The 25244-nt window shown below is 39.4% G+C and overlaps 1 protein-coding gene across 1 annotated transcript in view; it reads right to left on the bottom strand.

Moving 5' to 3' along the window:
- The window catches only part of MMUT (methylmalonyl-CoA mutase), a 36282-nt gene that overhangs the window by 9160 nt on the left and 1878 nt on the right, over positions 1 to 25244 (bottom strand). Inside the window, exons 2-10 of the mRNA XM_004696369.2 lie at positions 22204 to 22628; positions 20890 to 21257; positions 17507 to 17664; positions 16851 to 17022; positions 13268 to 13516; positions 10829 to 10940; positions 9620 to 9735; positions 5707 to 5822; positions 81 to 212 (exon numbers count right to left, since the gene is read on the bottom strand). Coding sequence (XP_004696426.1) covers positions 81 to 212; positions 5707 to 5822; positions 9620 to 9735; positions 10829 to 10940; positions 13268 to 13516; positions 16851 to 17022; positions 17507 to 17664; positions 20890 to 21257; positions 22204 to 22588 — 1808 coding nt within the window. The 5' untranslated portion in view covers positions 22589 to 22628. The remainder of the gene's footprint in view (positions 1 to 80; positions 213 to 5706; positions 5823 to 9619; positions 9736 to 10828; positions 10941 to 13267; positions 13517 to 16850; positions 17023 to 17506; positions 17665 to 20889; positions 21258 to 22203; positions 22629 to 25244) is intronic.

Here is a 25244-nt window from a genome sequence, read left to right as displayed (position 1 = left end):
AAAATCAAGTTCTCAGTATGTTCAGAGGTATTGTTTTAACAGAAACATGATACCCTTATTGAAGAAATTCCACATATTACCTCTTGATAGCAAATGATATCTCTTTACTTTCTCCAAATTCCTGGCGATAGGCTCCACTCACCATCCGATCACTAGCTTTATGCTCGCCAAATACCTTTTTCATGGCATCCGTGATTTCTCCAACGGTACATCTGAAGTAGTAAATGGAGGGAGGCTGTTACAATCACTATTTTGAGATTTAAATTATTTTTGATCAATTTTTTATAATTTCAGACATAGTGACTTTTACATGAATAATGTATTTTTCAAATAATGCTACCACCTCACACTCAATGTACACTACATATGTGGATTCAAACTATGAAAAAATAAAAAGAATACAGTATTTTATTACCTGAGTAAACAGTAAGACAGTTATGATGAAGTCCAAAACCAAGTGCAGGAGGGCACGATGTGAACAAGAAGTGAGAGGGAGGGCAGGGATAACAAGAGTGGTTTTTCAATAGGATGCCTGGCTCTCATTAAGAGGGAGCAGAAATGAGTGGAAGTGTGCACAGGGAGATGGATGGCTCATCTGGCTGCTTCATTAATAATTTTAAAACCATACAATAACACCAACTTTTCCCTCTCAATCCTAAAATACCTGTCCCTCCTCCACATCAGGGGGTCCTCAAACTTTTTAAACAGGAGACCAATTCACTGTCCCTCAGACCCATTGGAGGGCCGGACTATAGTTTTTAAAAAAAATATATGAACAAATTCCTATGCACACTGCACATAACTTATTTTGAAGTAAAAAAAACAAAAAAACAAATGGGGCAAAAACACCCAGCGGGCCGGATAAATGTCCTCGGTGGGCCACATGTGGCCCGTGGGCCATAGTTTGAGGACACCTGCTCCACAAGATATTTCAGTTGAGGACTTGTCAAGGAGTTAAGAATAAGACCAAATGTCAAAAAAAAAAAAAAAAAGACCAAATGTCTACTTTCAAATTTAAATTACAAAAATCGTTGAAATTATATACATAAATATATGTAAAGTGACTTCCAAGAAGATGGCGACTGAATAACACATACCAGAAGGACTCCGCAGATAACAGTGCAGGAGAGTTATTAAGAGGGAAATTCCACACTGTGGGGTCACAGGAGGAACATCATAAAGATAAGTAGGCACAGATACACTAGGTTTTGTGGAGCTAGGGGTTTTGGTTTACTACAGTGGAGGTTGGCTAGGGTTTGACCTTATGCCTGCCACTGTCTCTGACAAAGCCGAGATCATATGGAGCTAGCACAGGAGCTTTATCTCAACACAGCCACAGCTTGCCACCACCTCAGGGCAGGGATTAAACACCTCCAGACCCACAGTCAGGGCTCAGGGCTCAGGTATATTGTTACTTTTGTTTCCCTCTCTTTTCTCTATCCCCCCAAAGTCTCAGTGGGTTAATTTTTTTATTTTCCTTTTCTTTTATTGTCTTTTTATTTTCCATTTTCTCTCACATTCAACTGCCAACTTCCAGACCACTCTCTTTAGCCTAGGACATTTACACCTGCCCCACACACAGCTGGGAAAGCTCAGACTGCTAGATATATATCGGATAAGACCACAGAAGAGGAGAACAAAAATGCGGCACCCTTCACAATAGCCAACCACAAATTGAAATATCTAGGGATATACCTGACTAAAACAACAAAAGATGTATATGAGGAAAACTATAGAACACTATTACAAACAAACAAGAGTGACCGCAAGAAATGGAAGAATATCTCGTGGATTGGAAGACTCAATATAGTAAAGATGTCAGTTCTGCCCAAGGCAGTATATAAGTTTAATGCAATCTTGATACAATTACTCATCTTTCTTCAAAGAAATAGAAAAACTGATTACCAAATTCATATGGAAAGGGAAGAAGCTCAGAATTAGCAGAGAATTCCTCAAGAAGGACACAGTGGGAGGCTTTGCTTTACCTGACTGTAGCATATATTATACAGCCACAGTTCTCAAAACCGCACGGTATTCATATAATGACAGATACTCAGACCAATGGAAAAGAACTGAAAACCCGGAAATAAAATCATCAGCATATAGACAACTGATCTTTGATAAGGGCCCAAAAAATGTCAAATGGGAAGGAGATGCCCTCTTCAACAATTGGTGCTGGGAACAATGGATATCTACCTGTAGAAAAAATGAGGCAAAACCCTTATCTCACTCCATGCACAAGAATAAACTCAAGGTGGAGCACAGACCTCGAGGTAAAACCACAAACTATTAGGGCTATCAATGAGGGAACTGGGACCAACCTGAGAACTTTGGAACAGGGAATACATAGGCTATCAGAAATAGGGAAGTACACAAATACAGATGAGTCACAACTTGACAAGTGGGATATACTGAAGATAAAAGACCTGTGTATATCTAAAGAATTCACCAAGAGAGTAATAAAAAAGCCCACAGACTAGGAAAACATCTTTAGCAACGACACATCAGACAAAGGCCTTGTTACTAAAATCTACAATACTCTGCTAGCAGCCTAAAGGAAAATAACTAATTACCCACTGAGGAGGTGGACAAAGGACCTGAGCAGAAATTTCACAAAAGCAGAAATCCAAATGGCCAATAAACATATGAGAAAATGTTCCCGATCATTAACCATAAGAGAAATGCAAATTAAAACAACAATGAGAAACTATCTAATACCCTCAAAGATAGCCCAAATCAAAAAATCAGAAAGCAACAAGTGTTGGAGGGGCTGTGGTGAGATACAAACTGTCATCCACTGCTGGTGGACCTGTAGGTATGTACAGCCACTATGGAAATCAATTTGGCGATATATAAAACAGATGGAAATTGAGCTACCATACAACCCAGCAATCTCCCTACTGGGTATATCCCCAGAAGAGGCAAGAAATAAACCATGGCCAGACATCTGTGCTCCAATGTTCATCGCAGCATGGTTCACAATTGCAAGGAGTTGGAAACAACCCAAATTCCCATCAACAGACAAATGGATTAAAAAACTGTGGTGTAAACATACAATGGAGTACTATGCATCACTGAAAGCAGTGATGATCACATGAAGCATTTTGCCGCATGGAAAGAACGGGAGAAAATTATGCTAAGCAAAGTAAGCCAAGCACAAAAGGAGAAGTACAACATGAGTCAGCTGAGGTAAGCTTAAAACGAAATGCAAAAGGGGCATAGGGAAAAAGCTACTGTATACAAACATTCTTGTGTTGAGATCCAGGTAGTATGGCAGGGGCCAGACCAAATCCAGGGATACATATGGTAGCCAACTAAAAAGGAGGGGAAAAAATTTTTTAAAAAGAAATGGGTAGTGGGGGCACAAGGCACTAACCCACCCAAAGGGAGGAGATTGTTTATATCTCCACAGGGAAAGAGGGACCAGACTTCAACCTGGTGCTCCAAGATGTGAATGCAACTTACTGGCATGAAGCAGGAAACCAGTAGAGGTCTGAGTTGCTGGCCCCAATCCCAAGTAAATGGACAGCCGCCCCTCCCCCCAGAAGAATTTACTTCAGAGGAGAGCACTGAAGCTACAGTTCAGGGAGAGGGACATGTCTGATGAGAGCACACAAGAGCAAATGAATGGGGAGGAAGAGAGAGTGGAACACATCCTGGCCCACCAAGCCTTGAGGATGATATCCTGCTCAGAGCAGCCAATCCACAAAGAAGACCATATGGCCACTGAACTATGAGACAAGACATCCCTCACTGCCTGATCTGACCCCACCACACCGAGGCAAAACACTGAGGGCGTGCAATACAACAGAAAAGGGAGCAGAGCAAGGAAGTCCCGAGGGAGTACCAAAAATAGACTTTGGGGCCAGGGCTTGGCACCCCATCAGACTCGACCGGAAAAACACTCCTAAAGGTCAACAAACAGTCCTTGAACTATTACAGACTTTTCTCTTTTTCTATCATCTGTTCTTGCTGTTATTTTGTTTTTTGTATTGTTTTGTTTTTGTGAATATTATTATCTCTACAGGTCTATCTAGATAAGATAGGCTGGATAAACAATCTGGAGGAGAAAATAACAGGACCAGCGGTTCCTGGGGGACATGGGAGAGGTGGGGGAAAGGAAGTGATGTTAACAACCCAGGGACAATAGAACAAGTGATCCAAAATTGTTGACGAGGAAGGTGTAAAAGGCCTGGTAGGACTTGATCAAGGGCAATGTAATACAGAGGAATTACTGAAACTCAAATGAAGGATGCGTATGATAGTGGGAGAAGAGGAGAGTAAAAAGAAATAGAGGAAAGAACTAGGAAGCAAACGGTATTTATAGAGGTCTAAATACAGGCATGTATATATGTAAATATATTTATATATGATGATGGGGAAGTATTTATATATTTTTTATAAATATATTTATATATTTTTTTATATGCGTATATTTATAGGTTTAGTATTAAGGTAGCAGATAGACATTGGGACTCCAATCAAGTACTCACTCAATGAAAGAACACTTTGTTCTATTAAACTGGCATTCCATGATGTTCACCTTCCCAACATGATCGCTGAAGACAACGTGGGTGCATAAGCAAATGTGGTGAAGAAAGCTGATGGTGCCCGCTAACAAAAGATATAGCATCTGGGGTCTTAAAGGGTTGAAGATAAACAGGTGGCCATCTAGCTGAGAAGCAACAAAGCCCACATGTAAGAAGTACACCAACATGTGTGATCACAAGGTGTCGAAGGGACCAGGTATCAGGAATCAAAGAACAAAACATCTTATCATTATGAATGAGGGGAGTGCGTATTGGAGACCCAAAGCCCATCTGTAGACAACTGGACATCCCCTTACAGAAGGGTCCAGGGGAGGAGACGAGCCAGTCAGGTGTGGTATAGCACTGATGAAACATACAACTTTCCTTTAGTTCTTTAATGCTTCCTCCTCCTACTAACATGATCTCAATTCTACCTTACAAATCCAGCTAGACCAGAGGGATGTACACTGGTGCAGATAGGAACTGGAAACACAGGGAATCCAGGACAGATGAACCCCTCAGGAGCAGTGTTAAGAGTGGCGATACCAGGAAGGTGGAGTGATGGTGGAAAGGGGGAAACGATTATAAGGATTGTAAGGTTCTACATATGACCTCCTCCCTGGGGGATGGACAACAGAAAAGTGAGTGAAGGGAGACGTTGGACAGTGTAAGACATGACAAAATAATAATAATTTATAAATTATCAAGGATTCATGGGGGGTGGGGAAGGAGGGGAAAATGAGGAACTGATACCAAGGGTCAAATAAAATGAAATGTTTTGAGAATGATGATAGCAACAAATGTACAAATGTGCTTGACACAATGGATGTATGAAGGAATTGTGATAAAAGTTGTATGAACCCACATTTAAAATGATTTTTTTAATTATATATATAAATAATTACAATAGTTTCAAATGTCCTGAGCAATAGCAAAATACACAAATATTATGTCTTTATTCAAAATATATGATATTTAAAACACACAGGTATTTAAAAGAACAAGAATTAAATTTATTTTTTGTTTCCATTGTTTTCTTTTGACGTCACATGATACATAGGATCAACTTTTTAAGGTATCCTCTGAAAAGCTAAAGTGGTCAACTTTTAGAATATGGATGGTGCCAGGCTATCAGGTAAAATAGTGTCTGGTATAGACCATATGTATAGACCCTCACCTTGCCCGGGCTGCATCCACTGCAAGAGCCAGAATGTTTCCATCTCCACTGGCAGCACATTGAGTTAGTGCAGCAAGACACCGCTCAGCCAAAGCTTGATCTCTGCTGGATTTGACCTATGCAAAAGGTCAAAGAAAAGGATAATTTTGGTGAACTGGTATGATAGGTTTATTGTGCCAACTAGGCTTCCATAGGAACATGTGGACAGAGTTCAGTCGGGTCACAGCTTGACTGTAGTGCTCTCCAAGGCTGGCCCCTTCCCTCTTTTGCCCTGGTGATCGGACCAGCATTCTGCTGCCTGTGCTAATCCTTTCCCTCAACTGTGTACTGCTGCACTACTGTGGGCCAAGCCAACCTGTGGATCGCGTTGCCTTGCTGTGTGTGCATCCCGAGAGCTTGAGGTTCCATTGAAACCTGCTTTGCCAAACTTCTTGAGGATTCACATAATGGTGATAACAAGAATGTAGACTCACATACTTTTAGAAAGCAAGAATTTTTAGGGAACAAGAATTTGAGGAAATTCTAAATTTTAGGAAATAAGAATTTCTGCAAATTGTATTAATACTACTGTCACATTTATATACTTTAATGCAATGCTCAACATATATTTTAGCAATTATGCTATGCTCCTCCACTACTGGCCTCTGCTATATCTCAAATTCTCAGCCTCCTGCTGTTGCTGCCCTTGCCTCAAGGCAGACTCTGCTGTCTGCTTCCTTGACCTTGGACCAGCAGCCCATGTGAGCCCTTGGACCTTCAGTATACTAACTGTTCTAAGAAAGTGAGTTGAAATGAGCCCTCTGTATTGCTGTGTGGACTGATTAGCTGTTATATTTCTTCTCACTATATAAACCTAGCCTTGGAAACAGTACACAGAGTTCAATGAGTCTTAATCCTCCCCCAACTTTTTATAGGTACACAATTAAAATTTTGTTTTTATTATGAACTATGTAAGGATTTATAGAACAGATTATCATTTGGGGCCCATATCTTCATGCTAAGAAATAGAATTGTTCATTAATAGAGGCCTCAACCATTCAAATTCAGACAATAGTTATCATTTATAAATGTTTTCCAATTAAATCAACATATATGATAAATATTAAGACCTTATTAATCCCTGCATCCTTTTAGTGGGGAAGATATAGTAATAGGCAAAACAAAGCCCTGCCCTTGTTGTGCCTATATTTCATTAGTTCACAAGAGAGGAAAAATCAAAAACATTAACAATTAGGTATGTAATTTAACAAACATTAAAGCACAGTAAATTAGGGAGTAACTGAGATCACAGGGCAGGGTATTAATAAAGATCGGGATCACTGCCAGCTTCTTATATAATGTGACATTTGAGCAGAGGCCTGAAAAGTACACCTTTACGCATTTACTGAAAAGCTAGCCATTCTTAGATAAGTTGATTGATTATAATTATTTGAAGAACTATTGTTGTTAGTGGCTGTCAGGTTGGCACTGAGTCATGAAAATCCAGTGCATAATAGGATCAAATGGCTGTGATCTGTGAGGTTTTTCTTGGCTAATTTTCTGGAAGTGGACTGCCACCCCTTTCTTCCTAGGCGTCCTTCGTCTGGAAACACCACTGAAATTGTTCAGCGTCATCGCCACACCCAAGTCTGATGCGGTTGGTGGGAGCGCAGGAGGTGCAACGGATGTGCATAGGGGCTGCTCTCCCCACGAGATGAAAGAATTCTGCCTACTGCTGAACTACGACTGTCCCCGCCTGAACAATCAAAGACCAAAAATTCATGGCAGAATTTACTGGGGTTGCAGATTAAAGGGGGGAAAATATCTGAAACTACTGATGAGACAAATTGGGGGGTTGGGGGGGGGATTATATGTACAGGAAAAATTATTTTAATATAACTTATGGTACATAAAACCCCTCCAACTTATGAAAGTATAAATTTAGTATGGACCTAAGCCCTGTGGTACAGTGGTTACACATTGGGCTGCTAACTGCAAGGACAGCCTTCTCAAACTACCAGTGGCACAAAGGTAGGCTTTTCTAATCCCATAGTTACAGTCTCGGAAACCCATAGGGACAGTTCTACGCCATCGATTGGGGTGCTCGCTATAAGTCGTCATCCACTTGATGGCAGTGAGCTGGGGTTCTTCGAGTCATTTGAAGTGATAAAAGCAAAGAAAAAAACGGATTGTGGTGATGATTGTGCAACTCGTTGTGATGTGAATGAGCTATTGAATTGCATAATATGTGAATTATATCCCAATAAAACGGTTTTTTTAAAAAGCGAAGGAGGGCTTTTACAAGTTTAATAAGTTAGCAATAAACTGATTACTGAAATGAACATGCCACAGCCTACACGTTGTTGTCACTGTCAGGTGCTGTCAGCCCCTGTGCCCTGTGTATGCATCCTAGAACCGCTCCGCAGGGGTTTCAAGACTGCGGTCATTCAGAAGCAGAGCATTGTTTTCTGAGGTGCCCGCTCCGCAGGGGTTTCAGGACTGCGGTCATTCAGAAGCAGAGCATTGTTTTCTGAGATGCCCGCCTCATGTGGGCTTGAGGCACCAACATGTTGGCTAGTAGCCAATGCTTAACCAGTTGCACCACCCAGTGACCTTAACGCTATATGATCTAAAACTCTCAACCTCAATGCCATCAGGTCAAGTCCAACTGACACCGACTCAACAGAGCTGAGCAGAACTCCCTCTGTGGATTGCCAAGGCTCCACATCTTGATGGAAGCAGAGAGCCTCCCTTTTCGCCTGCAGAATGGCTGATGGTTTCAAATTGCTGCTCGTACAGTTAGCAACCCAACGCATAGCCCACTATGCTAAAAACACACGCACACAAGGCAATGCAAGAATCATTACCTCCTGATCAGAGTGCAAATAGGAGGAAATGAAGTCAGTAATAACATCTGGTTATTAACTCTATCAGAATTTTTTTTAGATGATCGCTATACATTAAAACTAACAAAATGAGGTCCATTCGTTTTTTAAATAACATCTGGACTGCTATAAAAAAAGTTTACATCTTGAACAATCACAGGGAAAGGGAAAAGAGATGAACTATTGCTGGATTTCAAGTTTCCTGTCATGGGTATAGCAGCGTAATTACAAAGCACAGTCTAAGCAACCAACGTAGCTTAATGTAACTGATATGTCATTTACAGTGGTGAGAATTCAATGTTCTATCTATTTTAGATTTTCATGTACTTTGGATCATCTCAGTGAGAAGGTGAAAATAAAAAGAAAGTAGTTTCAATTAAAAAATAAACGTCACTACAAATTAAAACTTAATAAAGCATGAGTATACAAGTCCTTGAGGAGACTTGGCATAGTGAATTTTGTGTTGGACTGCTCACGGAAGGTCAGCAGTTTGAAACCACTCCAAGGAAGAAAGACAGGCTTTCTACTCCTGTGAAAGTTCCAGTCACGGAACCCCGGGGGCAGTTCTGCCCTGTCCTACAGGGTCACCGAGTCAGAGTGGACTGGAGAGCAGTGAGCTTGGCTTACAGGAGCCCTTGAGTGATAAACTGCAAGGAGAAACCACGGGTTCAAAAACTGACTCTGAATTTATTTTGCTTTCAACTTCAATTTACATAATGGTCCAAGCATTGTTCTTAATCAATAAATAATGAAAGGTATCATTACTGGGATGTACCATTTATAAGAACACATATGCTTTACAGAAGCAGGTATCATGTTCGAAGACATGAGCTTTTGGTGCCAATAAACTCAGACTTTAGTTCAGGCTGTCCAGTTATTTATATTGGAGAAGTTTCTCAATCAGTCTTATATTTAGTTTTCTTATCTTTAAAACGATGGGAAATAAAATCCGCCTTGTGTGGTTGCTTGTATATATGAAATAGGAGAATGCAAGGTCTCAGCCAGTACCCAGAATACAGAAAGCACAGAAACACGGGTAATGCCATTACCTTCTTTAGTTTTTCAATCTGCGTGTTACGCACTGAAGTATTATCAATCGCCAAAACTTCCACAGATTCTTCTTTTGCCAACTGGTACTTATTAACTCCAACAATTACTTCAGAACCTGTACATTTCCCAAAAGAAACAATATGAAGAGTCTATTCATACATAATTGCCTATGGATAATGCTCTGATTATCATGTATTTTCCCTAAAATTTAATATTTATAAGCATATTCTAAACTCTAATAATGGAAGTTCAACAAAGATCAGCAAGTCCCAAAGTGAGACAGAGATTTAAAGGGAAAGGTACATCTATTAGAATGTCTTTAAGAGAGGACTTCTATCACATTCTAAAACTATACTTTCCCAAAGTTTCTGACCAATTTTTACAGCGCTAAACAAAACAGCACAAGGGGGTTTCAAAAAGATTGTGGAGAAGGTCCATCAACTTTTAATTCCACTTTCCCATGACCTTTTGGAAGCCCCTCGTGACAGCAGCAGTTAACCTCTAGGCCTTATAAGTTAGAAAATTAACAACCAAAAGCATCTCTAACTTATTTTCTTGAATTTTTTAAGAGACAATCTTTTTAAACTACAGAAAAACTTTAAAAGGCTATTGTTATAAGCCAAAAGTATAAAGATCTGTCTTAACATGATACTAGCTCCCTTCCTGCTTATTATTCTATCTAAAATAAAAATGCCCCCACCCCCAATTTCCCTCATCTAACTGTAATCCCATTATTTTATAGATCTGCTTTTGTATTTTCTATCTCCCTCACTAAAAGTTAAGTTCTATGGATGCAGATCATGTTTGTCTGACCCACAATTGTGTGCTCAGGCCTAGCACTGCGCCCCAAGCAGAGTAGGCGAACAACAACTGATGAGCACACGGATGAGAAACAGCTCCAAGGAAGAGTACAATGGCCATCATCACCCACCGTCATCTTCAAAACGTGGGTGATCCTGACACACAAGCATATGTTCATGAGTACCCACGCACACAAGCTTTGTGTATATGCTTACCCAGTGCATATAGTGCATGCATGCAGACAAGAATACAGACACATGTATTTATGTAACACTGAGAATGGCTTTCCCCATGCCTCATGTTCTGTCATCTTTGTTGTATTAACTACACATGCTATCTACAAACAGAAGGTGGCATATGTGCACAAACACTGGTTTTCATACATACACGCTCCCACTCGAGCTTACCAGAATCGATTCTAGCTTGCCTTCGTGCAGCACATTCTTCAATTTTTAGTTTTGGTATCCCCTCAGCTACAGCTTTGGCCATTCCACCCATTTCTTCAATTTCATTAATGAGCTAATCACAAAAATTGATTAGGAAAACTCGAAGAGAATATGAGGAAAATTTTAGAAAATGATAAAAATGTTTGAGTATCACATAACTAAATATTAAAGTGTATTCTAGTTTAGTAGTAAAAATAATGTTTCATAAGAAAATTATCTCAAGGGCATAAATTAGAAATTGTGTGTTTTAAGTTGTTTGAAAAGACAACAGAAAAAACCATTAAAGACATTCCAGAAAGCACAAAGCCTTTCACGTACATTTTTTTGGAAAACTTAAATTAACATTAATTTTCTAATCATTATGCTTAACTACATAAAGTTTTATCATTAAACAAATAAAGACTCCTTATGAAAATATGTCAAAATGCAATGTTACTTTTTATTTAAGCAGTGGAGTAGTGACATAACTCTATCTTTAATGAACCAGGAAATATCTAAATCTTCACTCAGTCTCCTGTATAAAAGAATGAAAGTGGACTGTACAATGGTCCGTGAAAGGAACAGAGAAGACGGCAGAAGAAAGAACCACACTGAAACGCGAGTGCGGACAGGGACGGTGAGGATGGGAGGTGCTGAGCAAACGAAGGATGGCTTTCCTGCGTAATGCTAAAAAGAAGAATCGGTCAGAGTGAACTGAAGTCAAGGGCACAATGAAAAACGAAGAGGAGGAGAACGTGCTGAGCTTTCGTCTGCCTCTGCCCCACACTGGTGGGAGAATCAAAGTCTGCTGTCTGCGGAAAAGGAACTGAAGAGGCAACGGGCGCCCACGTCGTGCCAGAGAAGGCAAGAGTGGGCAGCCGCACTCTTCCTGAAGTAAGGGACTGCATTCTGAATGATAAGATTGAACGAAAAAGCACACAGAGGGCACAGAGACTCTGTGGGATACAGAAGAAAACAGTACAAATCATGAACGATCTCCTCAGAAAAATAAGTATTGATTCCGCATAAACAAAATAAAATATGTGCCAGAGAAGGCAAAGGAAATGGTTAAAACACAAGATTGAGATTTCAGAAATTATAAGCATATTAATTTTCAAGATTTTAGATAGAAAGATAAAGCTGAGAAATCTCTAACAAGACAAAACAGAAAGTCAAAGAGCATCCTAGAAAAGATCATGGGAAAAGAATTCAAGATGGTCTAACACATGTGAACTAGGAGTCCTAGAAAAAGAAATGATAAAAACATGGCAGGGAAAAAGTATAGAGTTATAAAGGGAGTAATAGAAGAAACATGTCTATAGCTATGGGAAAATGGATCTGTAAATGAAGAAGGTCCAACTCCGGTCCAACCCAATCCAATGCAAGTAAAGCAAGCACCAAGGTACATCAGCACAGCAAAGAGAGGGGCCACGAAGCTTTCAGAGAGAAAGATCCTGAGACAGAGCATCACATTTCTAAACCGCAACACTGGAAGCTAGGATGAAATGGATGAATGACCATATACTTCCAGGTAGAAATCATTTTAAACCTGGCTAGAAGATTAATCAAGTATGAAAAATTACATATCATTTGTCTCCCATACATCATTTTAGATGATTCCAATAAATCAGCAAAGAAATTCAGTGTGAGGGAAGTGAAAAAAATTTCAGCATGAAAGCAAACGGAAGTCAAATGTCAACAATACTGTGAAGGTCTCTAGTCTTAGTTAAATGGGATTATAAAAGGATCGCAAGAAATATTAATAATATATAATTATATCAAGAGTACAAAAAACCCCAAACCTAAACCTACAGCCATCGAGTCGATTCCAACTCATGCTGTTGTCATTAGCGTCCAACTCACAGGGGCCTCCGTAAAACAGAACGCAACCCAGGTCGTGTGCCACCCTCACCACTGTTCTGCTGTTTGTGCTCAACTCCTAGGGGCCTAGAGAGGTTTCTACGACTGCAAATCTTTACAGGAACAGCCTCAACTTTCTTCCACATTGTTAGACATGGAAGAGGGAAATACGTGTGAAACACTGTACTGGAGAAGTGCTAATGTCTAAAAATTGATGAAGTTAAAATAGTGTGATATTAAAACACAGATATAAAACAAGCATATAGAGAGAAAACAAACCCCCAAAAGATGTATTACTCATCTGTGGCTGACACTGGAAAAAATAATAAATGCAAGTGGAGGACAACTTTTATTTTTTTTCCCTATACGCCTTTCAACAGTACTTGTTATTTTAATTTTTTAAAAAATAATAGTTTAATGCAAATAAAACTGTATTCTTCTATTAAATTCTTAAATTCATTGTAGAATACTACAAAATCAAATCTTGAAATCCATTTTCCTCCCAAATATTTTACATTTCTGCAAACTCTCAGAGCAAAATTTCAAGCAAGAGAAACGGACCTTCAAGGCAGCATCATACACATCATTGGTGAGAGATTCCATCATATATGAACCTCCCCAGGGATCAGCGACTTTGGGAATCCCAGATTCTTCTTGGATGATGATTTGGGTGTTCCGGGCGATGCGGGCACTTTTCACAGTTGGCAAACCCAAGGCTTCATCAAAAGAATTTGTGTGCAAAGACTGAGTCCCTCCAAACACGGCTGCCATTGCTTCGATTGCAGTACGAATGATGTTATTGTAAGGATCCTAAAACATTCAGTACATCACCAAATCAAAAGAGGAAACAGTTTAAGTTATTTAAGTTTAAAAAACATTAGATTAAGCAGTGATCACTGCATATTTTCTGAGTCAATGTCCACAGGAGGCTTTTCAGAGAAAACAGGCAACCTAGTAGACAAGCCCTATTCAGAAGAGACAAAGTATGTAGTCTATGCCTTAGCATTAAAACATTGTTTCTCATCGTTCAGTGATACCTGAAGTATTGGTTCTCCTTACTTTTCTAGTCCCTAAATATTATTCTAAAAGAATGTTCTAAGTGTACACTTTGTCTATTTAAATTATAAAATCCCTCAACCCAAAATGTATTACCTCCTAATTATTTTATACACTTTGAAATACCTAGCATAAAGATGTACACAAAACAGGCATTCAGTAAATGATTAATGAAACTGACTAACAATGATATTTAAGATAGAAAATCTGAGTTCCAGTTTATTCTCAATTATGACTCAGGAAAATCACTTGATTTCTCTGAACTTCTATTTTCTTAGTAGTGACAATAAGGAGATAACATAAAAATAATTATTAAGGTTTCTTCCAACCCTGTAGAATTACATTTTTCCATTAAAAAGACCTGAGGCATTATAGGGTATATTATTTATTATTCAGTTTTAAATGTATAAAAGTAATAAACTTTAAAATAGCAAGCCTTTTAAACATGTCAAAATAAATTAAAGTATAAATGCATTTGGAAATCTTTGCTATAATATTAGTGGAATATAAGTAATTTTAGTAATTTAACAAATTACCCAAGTGGTCAGAGTTTTAGTTAAGTGCATTTATAATATACAGTTCTAGAGCATATATACCTCTGCAGAAGAAAAGGTGGGCTTTTTACTCCCGTAAACAGTTAGTCTCAGAAACCCAAAAGGGGTTCGCTAAGAGTCAGCATTGACTCAGTGGCCATGAATTTTTAATAGTATATTTGTATATATATGTACATAGAAAATTATGTTTTCAAATTTTAAATAGTTTTATGTTAACAATTATAATTTCAAAAATTTGGCATGGTATTAATTAAACAATGATTTGTACTTCTTCCTCATGAACACAATTTTTATGTTTTTAAACATGGAAGCTAAGATTTAAATTATACTTTTAACCACAAGAGGGAGCCTATTTCATTTGTGAACATGAATGGATGTGCATAAAAGAATACATAAACACTTCACAGGCATTCAGCTTATTCCAATACTTCCCTTTTTAAATAAAAAAGAACAACCCCATTGGAATTGATGAAAATTATGCCCTTTGGTCAGGATGACATTCCAGAGGACATTAATTTGTTATAGTTAAATCAATTTGCATAAGAATTATAAATCAAACTCACGTCCATGGAACCAATTCCAACTCACAGCAAAGCCAGAGAGCGGACAGAACTGAAAAGGGTTTGTAAGACTGCGAGTCTTCCTTGAGGCAGAAAACCCCAGCTTTCTGCCTCAGAGCGGCTGATGGGTCCAAACTGCTGGCCTTGTAGTTTACAGCCCAAACAGTTATGTTTTAAGCATTCAATTAATCATATTTATCAGGTCATCGAGAATACCACGTGAACACTAAAAAAGATCTCAGAACTCATTCACATGACATTTGGGAGGGAAACAATTATTCTGAGACCAGATCTTCTCTTTTACATTATTGAGGGCCTTAATTCACACACGATAAACCTGTTAGTCATAAAAAATCACATAGAATTTTTCTACTAGTGAAATGCCTGTAAACTATCCAAATATTACTAATATGAAGGGGTTATAAAAAGTTTCTGGAAAAATGGAATTAACAGATTACGGATTTCCCCCTCAACTTTTTGAAGCGCCCTTGCATCGTCATATTAAAACAGATCCTATTTCATGAAACACTTAAAAATAGTTACTACTCTTAATGAAATTAGTCTACAATTGAAAATAAAGATTATAGAACTTTAATTACATTTATTTACAAAAAAAGAGACAATATTCATTTATCTCTCTTCCTTCCTAATAGACCCTTCCTTCCTAATAGACCCAAGCAAGGCACTCAATTTCCCTATCTCCTTTTTAACTAAGGAGCCCGTGTAGGGCAATAGGAAGGACTCGGAGAAGCTTTTTCTTTTTCTAATATGAAGGAAAGCTGCAGCTGGCACTGCATCTTCCCACTTTGAATATGAATTTGAAGCCTCGGGCTGTGACACTCCTCTTATTCTCACCTGAGACAAGCGGAGCAGTGACATTACCTGTGACGCTGCAATGCCACTGAAGCAGAGCCCGAACCAGCCTCTCTCCAAATGCCTATAAACTTTGAATGAAAACGTAACTATCAGCTGGTATCTATTAAACCTATTTTGTCAGGGTTTCCTTCTCTTAGCGTCAAACACATTCTGACACCATCCAAATACCACCTAAATATAACTTCGTATTTACAGTACCTAGTACAGAAAGAAACTACAGAGACCTGGTGGCGTAGTGGGTTCGGCATTGGACTAACTGTAAGGTCAATAGTTCAAAAGGAGAAAGGTCTTCTCCCTTATTGACTCATGGTCTTAGAAACCCACAAAGACAATTCTGCCCTGTTGGTGTATGTGTCTATTTGGCACAGTAAACGAGTTGCGTGGCCGAATTCTCACCTTCCATACAGGAGACCAGGGTTCAATTCCTGATCAGTGCACCTCAAGCAAAGGCACGATTCCGCTCTCAGTGGAGGCTTGCTGGTTGCTGTGAAGCTGAACAGTTTTCAGCCCAGTTTCCAGAAGGAGATAGACTAGGAAAAGGCCTGGAGGTCCATTTCCAAAAAGTATTCCATGCAAACCCTCGGGATCACCAAGGCCCAGCTCCACGGGCACCAGGTTGCCATGGTTGGGGGCCAACTCCTCGACAGCTAATGGCACAGTGAGTGCTTTCTGACAGTCAGCTACAGGAAAGTGATTGAACTGCGACACTGACTTGATGTAGTATCTTATAAAAATGGTAAATGATAAAAAAATTATGTAGCAAAATAAATAAAGTAACATTGTATGTGGGGCAAAAATTTTCCTCAAAATTCTCTCATGCTGTTTGTAACTATGAAAAACCATATTAACATTTAAAGAAACAATTAGATGTGACCATAAAAAGTAAAGTGATTGATATAACATTTATAGAAAACATTTCCCTTATAAATGCCCAAAGCATTAAAATATGTATAAATACAAAAACATGCATATGCTTCTTGTTTAAGAATGCTTATGCTTTTCAAATATCAATGGATAGGTTCTGAAGCCCATTATTTTGACTGTTGGCTGTACCACGTTGCTGAGAAGAAAATGTTATACTTTACGTTATATACACACCTGCTCCGTAAGTGACCATCCTGATGTCTGACAATGTGCTCTTAGAAGAAGAGATTTTGAGTTTTTAGGCTGAAACATTTTCTCTATTAAGTGAGCCCAGAGTCTTCGCCCAGCTCTCATCTTTGCTATCTCCATATAAAAGTTCATTCCAATTCCCCAGAAGAAAGACAACCTGAAAAAAAAGAAAGAAAGACAACCTGAAATCGTGCAGAGTAAGTCCAGAATTTGATTTCATTGGACAATATAATGTGGGAAATATAACTTAATTATATCACTTTCTGCACAGTCAATGTTCAGATGATAATTTCATGCAACTCCATCAGAATCAAAATCAGTACTTAAGTAACTTCCAACTCACTACATGAAGGTGCAACTATGCATGGAGAAGAAATAGATGTGACAATCTGCTTCCAATGAGAATTATTCATTTTGCAACTGGTTTTCTTTAGGAAAGAAGCTCCTCTTCTGCCCACAATTAAAGAATAATTCAGTTGTTGAAGGAATACCCAATATGTATGGCAGGGTCCACTAAGTGACTCTACTTGGATAGCAAGGAATACTTTTAAAGAAAACCTGGTTAACGATTGATCCAATTTACCCCTGACACTGCTATTCCCTTCCATCTTTCCTCCTGTGGCTGACTTGAATTTACTTACCTGGGAGCAAATTCATCAATGGTCAGGCCGGCCTGCAGACCAGTTCTACAGTACTCCAAGCCGTCTGCAATAGTATAGGCCAGTTCCAGAATCGCATCCGCGCCCGCTTCCTGCATATGGTAGCCACTAATTGAAATTGAATTAAACTTTGGCATGTGCTAAGTAAAAAAGAGAAAGAATACAGCAACTAATGAAAACCTTACAATGTTTGATCAAATCCATTTTCTAAAGTCAAATAGTTCACAATGCTCAACTCAGATACTATGTCTGTTCTGTTTCTCAAACAGAAAATAATTTACAGTAACTAACCTCTCACATGATTCAATTTAAAATCAGCTGGCTGAAGAATGTAACCTTTGGCCTGAGAAACAAATGCCAGCATCTTTATTTCCAAATCATGGCTCTAACCTGGGGAGCATGTATACATTTAAGTGTAATTAACTAGTTATACATTTTCTTACTTGAAAGAAGGCAAGCCACAAGAAAAAGCACAAAGTAGGAAAAAAATGTTTCAAGCCTCAGTAATGTACTGTATATACTGTCTTTCCCCTATTCTCCTAAAATTTCTTATTAGGCAGGGAACATATCATACATATATTGCAGACCCAAATCTCATTCCCTAGATTTAGCCAAACATAAAATAATAAGGGCTAAATGAAAGGAACTCCAGGGAGTGGCTAAGAGCATGTACTGTGGAGTCAGAGCACCTTGACTCAAAGTCTAGCTCATCCCCTAACTAGCTATGTGCCTACAGGCAATTTGGGCAGCCTTGCTAAACCTCGGCCTCCTAACTATCTTTGGTATTAGTGGTACCTTCCCATATGGTAGCTGCTGGGATTAAATGAGACTCATTTAAAGCACTTAGTACAATGCCTGTACATAGCAAGTAGTCAAAAAAAGTCAGTAGTGTGTGGTGTATTTGAAATGCTACTATAGGATTACCTATATTCACTTTAAAGAAACACTCTTGAAAAATGTTCTATGACAAAAGCAATAAGAGGGGACTGAATCATATGGAACTTAGAAAGAAATGGAGTATGTTTAAAATTATCAGTAAGTGTCGAGGAAACAAACAGGTGCTTCTCCACAGAGAATTGATTAGTAGAACTTTAATAATAACACAACATTTAGAGTATATTGCGTATAGAGCATCATTTGATCAAGGTCTGAAATTGGCATTTTAATCCCTTATCAGTGGCCTGGTGGCACACGGGTCAGAGGGCTTGGCTACCAAATGAGAGGTCAGTGGCTTGACTTCACCAGTCTCTCCCAAGGAGAAAAATCTGACAGTCTGCTTCTGTCATGACTGACATACCTTATGGGGCTGTTCTAATCTGTTCCGGAGAGTTTTCATAAGTCAGGACGGATGACAATTCTGGAGTTTCTTGGTTTATTTTTTTGGATTTTGGCTATGAAAAAGCAATTGATAACTTGTAGGTAGTGTGGTCGTTATATAATTGCCCATTTGAAAGAATTAAGAGTGTAGGGGTGGAGTCTTGTCTGTCAATCAGATCGTACCCAATGAGGCTTCTGTGTGGGCATGGGCTTCTCCTGAGAATTTTGGGAAATCTGGTATTTCCTCCTTGGAGGTGAGACTCTCTGATCACACCGTGGGAGATATAGCATCTGACAAGACATGTGGACCCACCCTGATGCAGCCCTGTGTGCAGAAAGCCCTGCAGAGACCTCTGCCAGCGCTGAGATGTTTCCAATGCCACTGGATCCAAAGGCTTTCTACCCACTGGCCTGTGATCGTCTACATTCGGCATCATTGCATGTGTTTCGTGAGTCTGAAGAGGGCTTTATAGATTGGTATCAGATACATGGACTAATATCGGACTTGATCAGGACTGGGCTGGGATGCTTCTCGATATTCAATTGCTCTTGTCAATAAAGCTCTTTCTTACACATGTGTCTATGGATTTGTTTCTCTAGTCTACCCAGGCTGACACAGATGGCATTTGGATTTTTCACAAAATGAAATGCCCACATTTGCAAAGGTGCAAACTGCGACCCTCTACCTCAGCAGCCATGCTCCACTTGCTCCTGTAATGCTTGACCCACAGCCAGAGAGGTGATATACACCGGGACTGCATGTCCACTCTTCTCTGAATACTGTGTGTTCATTGAACTGGAAGAGGCCACTTGTGTGTTTTTTCTAGAAGTTCACACACACCCCACCTACCTCCTTCCTTAATGATGAAATGACACATTAAAAAATCATTGACAGACAAGCTAATAGGAGTCTGATCACAGAGACCGTGGAGATGGCATACAAACAAACTCCTGTCAGCCTCTCTTCTGACATTTTGCATACAACAGACAAATGACTCCAATTTTGCTTAAATGATTGCTATTTGTTGTGGGTTTCTACCACATACAGCCAAGTCCTACTGTAGGTATGTTTCTGAAATACAAAAAGGTGACAGAAGTATGTGCTGCCTGGTAGAGATTATAATTCATCTGGGGAGATGGAGCACATGCATAAAAAACAACAAATTGCAAAGTTCAGAGGCTATCAAGTGAGAAGTGTAAGCAGTTCCTGTAAAAATTCTGATGATGATAATCAAGAGGTTGAAAGATATTTAAAAAAAATTAATGGAAGAGCAATTTGACCTGTATCCTGAAATGATGTTTGAATTTTAAGATGGTAAGGACAATATGCATAAGATTTGCCCAGAGGGAAAGGAGTACGTATGCTTCCCTATGGAAAGACTGGGAGCCCTGGGACCTTAGTAGTTATATGTGTATATTGGGTGACTCACTTCAAGGTCAGCCATAAAAAAGCACTGGTCATTGCTGGAGAGAAAGATGAGGGTTTCTACTTCCATCGAGAGTTACAGTGTCAGAAACCCACAAGGGCAGTTCTCTCTGCCTTTCGGGGCCCTGTGAGTCACAACTGACCCACGGCAGTGTTTGGGTTTGGGATGGAAGGACTGCTGCCACTACAGGAACAATCTTAGCTGGTTTTCCACCCCCTCTGATTGGGGGAAACGAGTCAAATTCAGAGTGAGACTCTATGTGGTTTTCAATTAAAGGACAGCCATCAAGCCGGCTTATAACAGGCATTAGGCTAATATTTGGAACTCCCTCTGACAACAGTGTCTACTTCACAAGTGCATCTGAATTCTGGATGGAAATATGTATAAATCATGAGGCTGTGCCCAGGGAATATCCATGTTAATAAAAGAGAAATAAGTTAATGTCTATAGCCCAGATGCCTACAAAATTAGGACATAAAAACAAAAATCTACAAAGAAAATCACCTTTTCTGTCCTATAACCATTACTCAGGTTTCATTACCAACATCAAATTATGACATTCTGTAAAACTGACTACATTCCAAGAACTACAGTAGAACCTCGAAGAAGCACAAAGGGTACCTTGGCTGTGTACTGGAAGATGTCAGCAATGATTTTCATAGATGGTTCTGGAGGGAAAATGTACGTGTTCCTGACCATGAACTCCTTAAGGATATCATTTTGGATTGTCCCAGTGAGATTCTCTTTAGGTACGCCCTGCTCTTCTCCCGTTACTATAAAAGTTGCAAGAATTGGGATAACTGCTCCATTCATAGTCATGGAAACGGACATTTTTTCTAAAGGAATTCCATCAAAAAGAATTTTGGTATCTTCCACGGTGTCAATAGCCACGCCAGCCATTCCAACATCACCTCGAACTCGGGGATTGTCTGAGTCATAGCCGCGGTGGGTTGCCAGATCAAAGGCAACTGATAATCCCTGCTGACCAGCTAAATAAAAAGGAAAAGAATGCCATTAAAAGACTGACATCAAAATAAGCTGATCTACTTTAACTCCGCTCTTTAGTATTAATTAAGCTCACCATAGTACACCTTCATAACAAACATTATTTCCATGCTCAAGCATCTCAAAACAAATTTAAATAAAAATGCCTCACTTTCTAAGACGGACATTTCCATGGATTTAAATGCAACAATCAAGTTTCAGAGTATCCTATAAAGCCAGAGGGGAAAACAACAAAAGAAAAACACTTCATTTATCTCATGTCCATCGAAGAAGACAATCTACCTTACACTTTATGATTACAATGCACCTGTAAAAGTCATAATAGAGCTGGCTGTTTACATATCTCAAAAACCAAACCCACTACCATTAAACACAATCTACCATCTGAATATGCACTTGAGAGTGGGTGTCAAAATGTAATGGGAAATTCCATTATTTTTAAACCCATTTTTCTAGTGAAACCCCTTCTTATGCCACTATTAATGATCAAAAGGAACAGTAATTAATGTAATGTTCAGAGACTTAACTGAATATATTTACACTACAGTATCATTTATTGATTACTTTCTGGAGCATTTAAAACAGTTTCCCCTGGATTTCCTATCCCGGCAACTTTCATGAAAAGCTTTTTAACGAGAAGGAAATTGCTTTTTTTTCCTTCATACAACTTCAACTCACATAATTTCCTTTTGACAATGTGTCTGCACCTGCTGTTTACTTCATAGAATTTACGGTTGTATTTGGGCCTGCCTCTCTTTTTGAACAGAAAAGTTGAACAGCATCCACTTTTTTCAGAGTATTCTCCTAACTACACATCTATAAAAGAAATATCACCTTCACAGAGTGTAACCAACCGTCCCTCAGAAAAAGCCCAGAGTAGAAAGAACGTATTTGATTATAAGTATTATGTGTCTCACATTAAAATCTCACCCTTAATATTATCCTTGTAGAACTTATTGCTTTCTTCCACAGTACTAAAGCCAGCATACTGGCGGATGGTCCAGGGCCTGAAGGTATACATGGTAGGATATGGCCCACGTGTGAATGGCTTCATGCCTGGAAGTTCCTCAGGTGAGTCCTTAGTGTCCCTGCTGGAGTACAAGGGCTTGATGGAGATCCCTTCTGGCGTGTGCCAGATTAGGTCCTCTGCATTTTTGCCTTTCAGTTGCTTTTTAGCCAGGGCGGCCCATTCTGGGTGAAGGGGTTGCTGCTGGTGTAGAAGTCGCTGCCAGATGAGCCTGGGGTCTGTTGATGCTGTTCGTTGTTTTAGATGATGGTGAGAAAGCAAGCAAAATCGGGTCTTGGCCCTCAACATGATGGAGCCTAGAGAACCTCCAACAGGAACAAGGCACAATCTAGACAAAGAAGCACAATGAACAAGCGTTTACAAAGGAGGAAGAATAATGAGAGCTCCTGGTGGAAGAGAAAAGGAGAAGAGGAGGGTCTATTACTCTGGATCTCATCTCTTCCTCGTTTTGTTTCCTGAATGCGATATTTTATAACTTTGGCCCCTTCTATCTGTAGCTGCAGTCATTGTTCTTTCAGACTTCTTTAACGGTCTCTTAGCTGGTCCTATTTACCATGCTCTCTGCCTTCTCAAATCCATTCTCCACCCTTTTATCAAAGCATGTCTGATTATGCCAACAGTCCCCTCCTTGAAAAATCTCTAAGGCTTTGGAACATGTAGAGCAGTGGTTCTCAACCTTCCTAGTGCTGTGACTCTTTAATACAGTTCCTCCTATGGTGGTGACCCCCAACCTTAGAATTATTTTCATACAGCTATTTCATAACTGTAATTGTGCTAATGTTTGAATCGTCATGTAAATAACTGATATGCAGTATGTATTTTCATTGATACAAATTGAACATAATTAAAGCATAGTGATTAATCACAAAAACAATATATAATTCTATATTGTGAAATATTTATTTCTAATGACAAATCAATGAAATTTTGTCTTGAAGCATGGTGTAGCATGGGTAGCAGTCTTCACGCTGGGTACTTGTAGGTGGGAGTCTGCATGGGGCAGGCCCACCTGGAGACGGATAGAGGAGAAGTGTCTCGGTTCCTAAGACCATCGGAAATAAGTATTTTAGGCGACCCCTGTGAAAGGGTCATTCGACCCTCAGGTTGAGAACCACTGATGTATATAGCATAGCCTCCTATTTTATTATTATTGAGAAGCTTTTTATCGAGTACCTGATGTATGGCAGGCACTAATCCGGCTGGAGACAAAGTGGTGGGCATTCAGGCCCCCACACACTAGCCCCTGCTTACCACTAACAGTTAGCTCCGCATCTCTCCACTACATAGAGAGCAAATGAATTTGTTCTGTGAATTTGCTCTGGCCATTCTGTCCGCTTAAAATGTTCTTACGCTAATTCTACTCAGGCTCCTTCTCCAAAATGCAGGGCTGAGTGCCAGGTACTGCTCTAAGGGTTCACAATTTCAATTATCACCATACCTCCAAGAGACCTAGGCTACTGATTCCAACATCCTCACATACAACTAATATGCTTATCGCCGCTCCTGAACCAACCTGGGATACAAGCCCTCTTCAGAACCCGCAGCCTTGTTCCCTGTCTATACCTATCAATCCCTACCCTGTGTTAGGGAGACCTGTTTTTCATATTTCCCTTTTTATTACATTTTTCTATCTCATAAAATAAAATGTTATGTGCTCAATATTGTTTTTATGCAAGATGTTAACTGCTAGGGGGAATAAAATTTTTTTAACTACTTTGAAAACCAAATTGGCATTTTGTATGAAGAGTCTGAGAAATGCTTATGTTCACTAACATCACTCCTGAGAAAACTATTATATTAATATACAAAATAAGTATGTCTTATAGTTTTATTTATATTAGAGGAAAACTTAGAATATAGTAAATACCTGGCATAAGTTTTAGTAAATGAATTTCATCATATGCAAATACTGGAATTTTATATGGCTACTAAAATTTGATTAGAAAACAGGCTAGTTACACCTGTGGCTAACAAGTTGATTCTGACTCAGAGTTACTGTGTTAGTCTGGGTAGACTACAGAAACAAATCCACAGAAACTCATATATGTATGAGAGAGTTTTTATAAAGGGTAAGTGTACATTAAGAATGCATCCCAACCCAGTGCTGTCCAAGCCCATTCATCCAACATTAGCCCATATGTCCGACACCAATCCACAAAGTCCTCCTCAATCTCACAAAACACACACAATGACACCGACTGCAGGAGGAAAGTCGAATCAGTGAGTGGGTAAACATCTCAGCACTGGCAGGGGTCTCCACACAGCTGTTCCAGCACCCAGGTAGGACCATGCGGCTTCTCCTGAGGGATGTCTCACAGGAAGTGAGCATTGCCAGCTGAAGCAGGGAACTGGCTAAGGCAGCTGCACCTGGTCCGACCAGCAGAGAGCAAGAGACCCGAGAACTAGAAAAGCGAAGTTCACTGAGCCATTTATCTCACCAAGCCATTTATCTCTCCGCCCTTCAATTAATCCCACATGTGTTTATCAGCCAGGTTGTTACATTAAACCTTAACTATCTCAGTGACCCTAGAGGGCAAAGTAAGATTTCCAAGACTGCGAATCTTTATGGAAGCAGACTGTCATATCTTTCTCCCTTAGAGTGGCTGGTAGATTTGAACTGCCAGTTTTTTGGACTCCCACACAGAGAGAGGCTGGTATGTTCAGACTTCTGACCTTTTGTTTAGCAACTCAATGCTTAACGTACTGCACCACGAAGACTCCTTAACTAGTAAGGTAGTCATGATATAAAAATTATCAGCGAATAGATTATAGACAAGACTTATCATGTCCCTTTCATATAAAATATACCACTAGGTTGCCTCTGTTTGAAGTTAGAGAAGTGTTGGATTTATGATGGATGATACTGGAAGAAAATACAAGAGGTGGCCTGAATCTAAACACTGACTATACAAATGTATTCAGTTTGTGGACATTGCTGAAACTG

The sequence above is a fragment of the Echinops telfairi genome, unplaced genomic scaffold (genome assembly GCF_000313985.2).
Source record: "Echinops telfairi isolate 266 unplaced genomic scaffold, ASM31398v2 ScPeMD7_3533;HRSCAF=4204_1, whole genome shotgun sequence".
Taxonomy (NCBI): Eukaryota; Metazoa; Chordata; class Mammalia; order Afrosoricida; family Tenrecidae; genus Echinops; species Echinops telfairi.
This window is presented reverse-complemented; position numbering and strand designations above follow the sequence as displayed.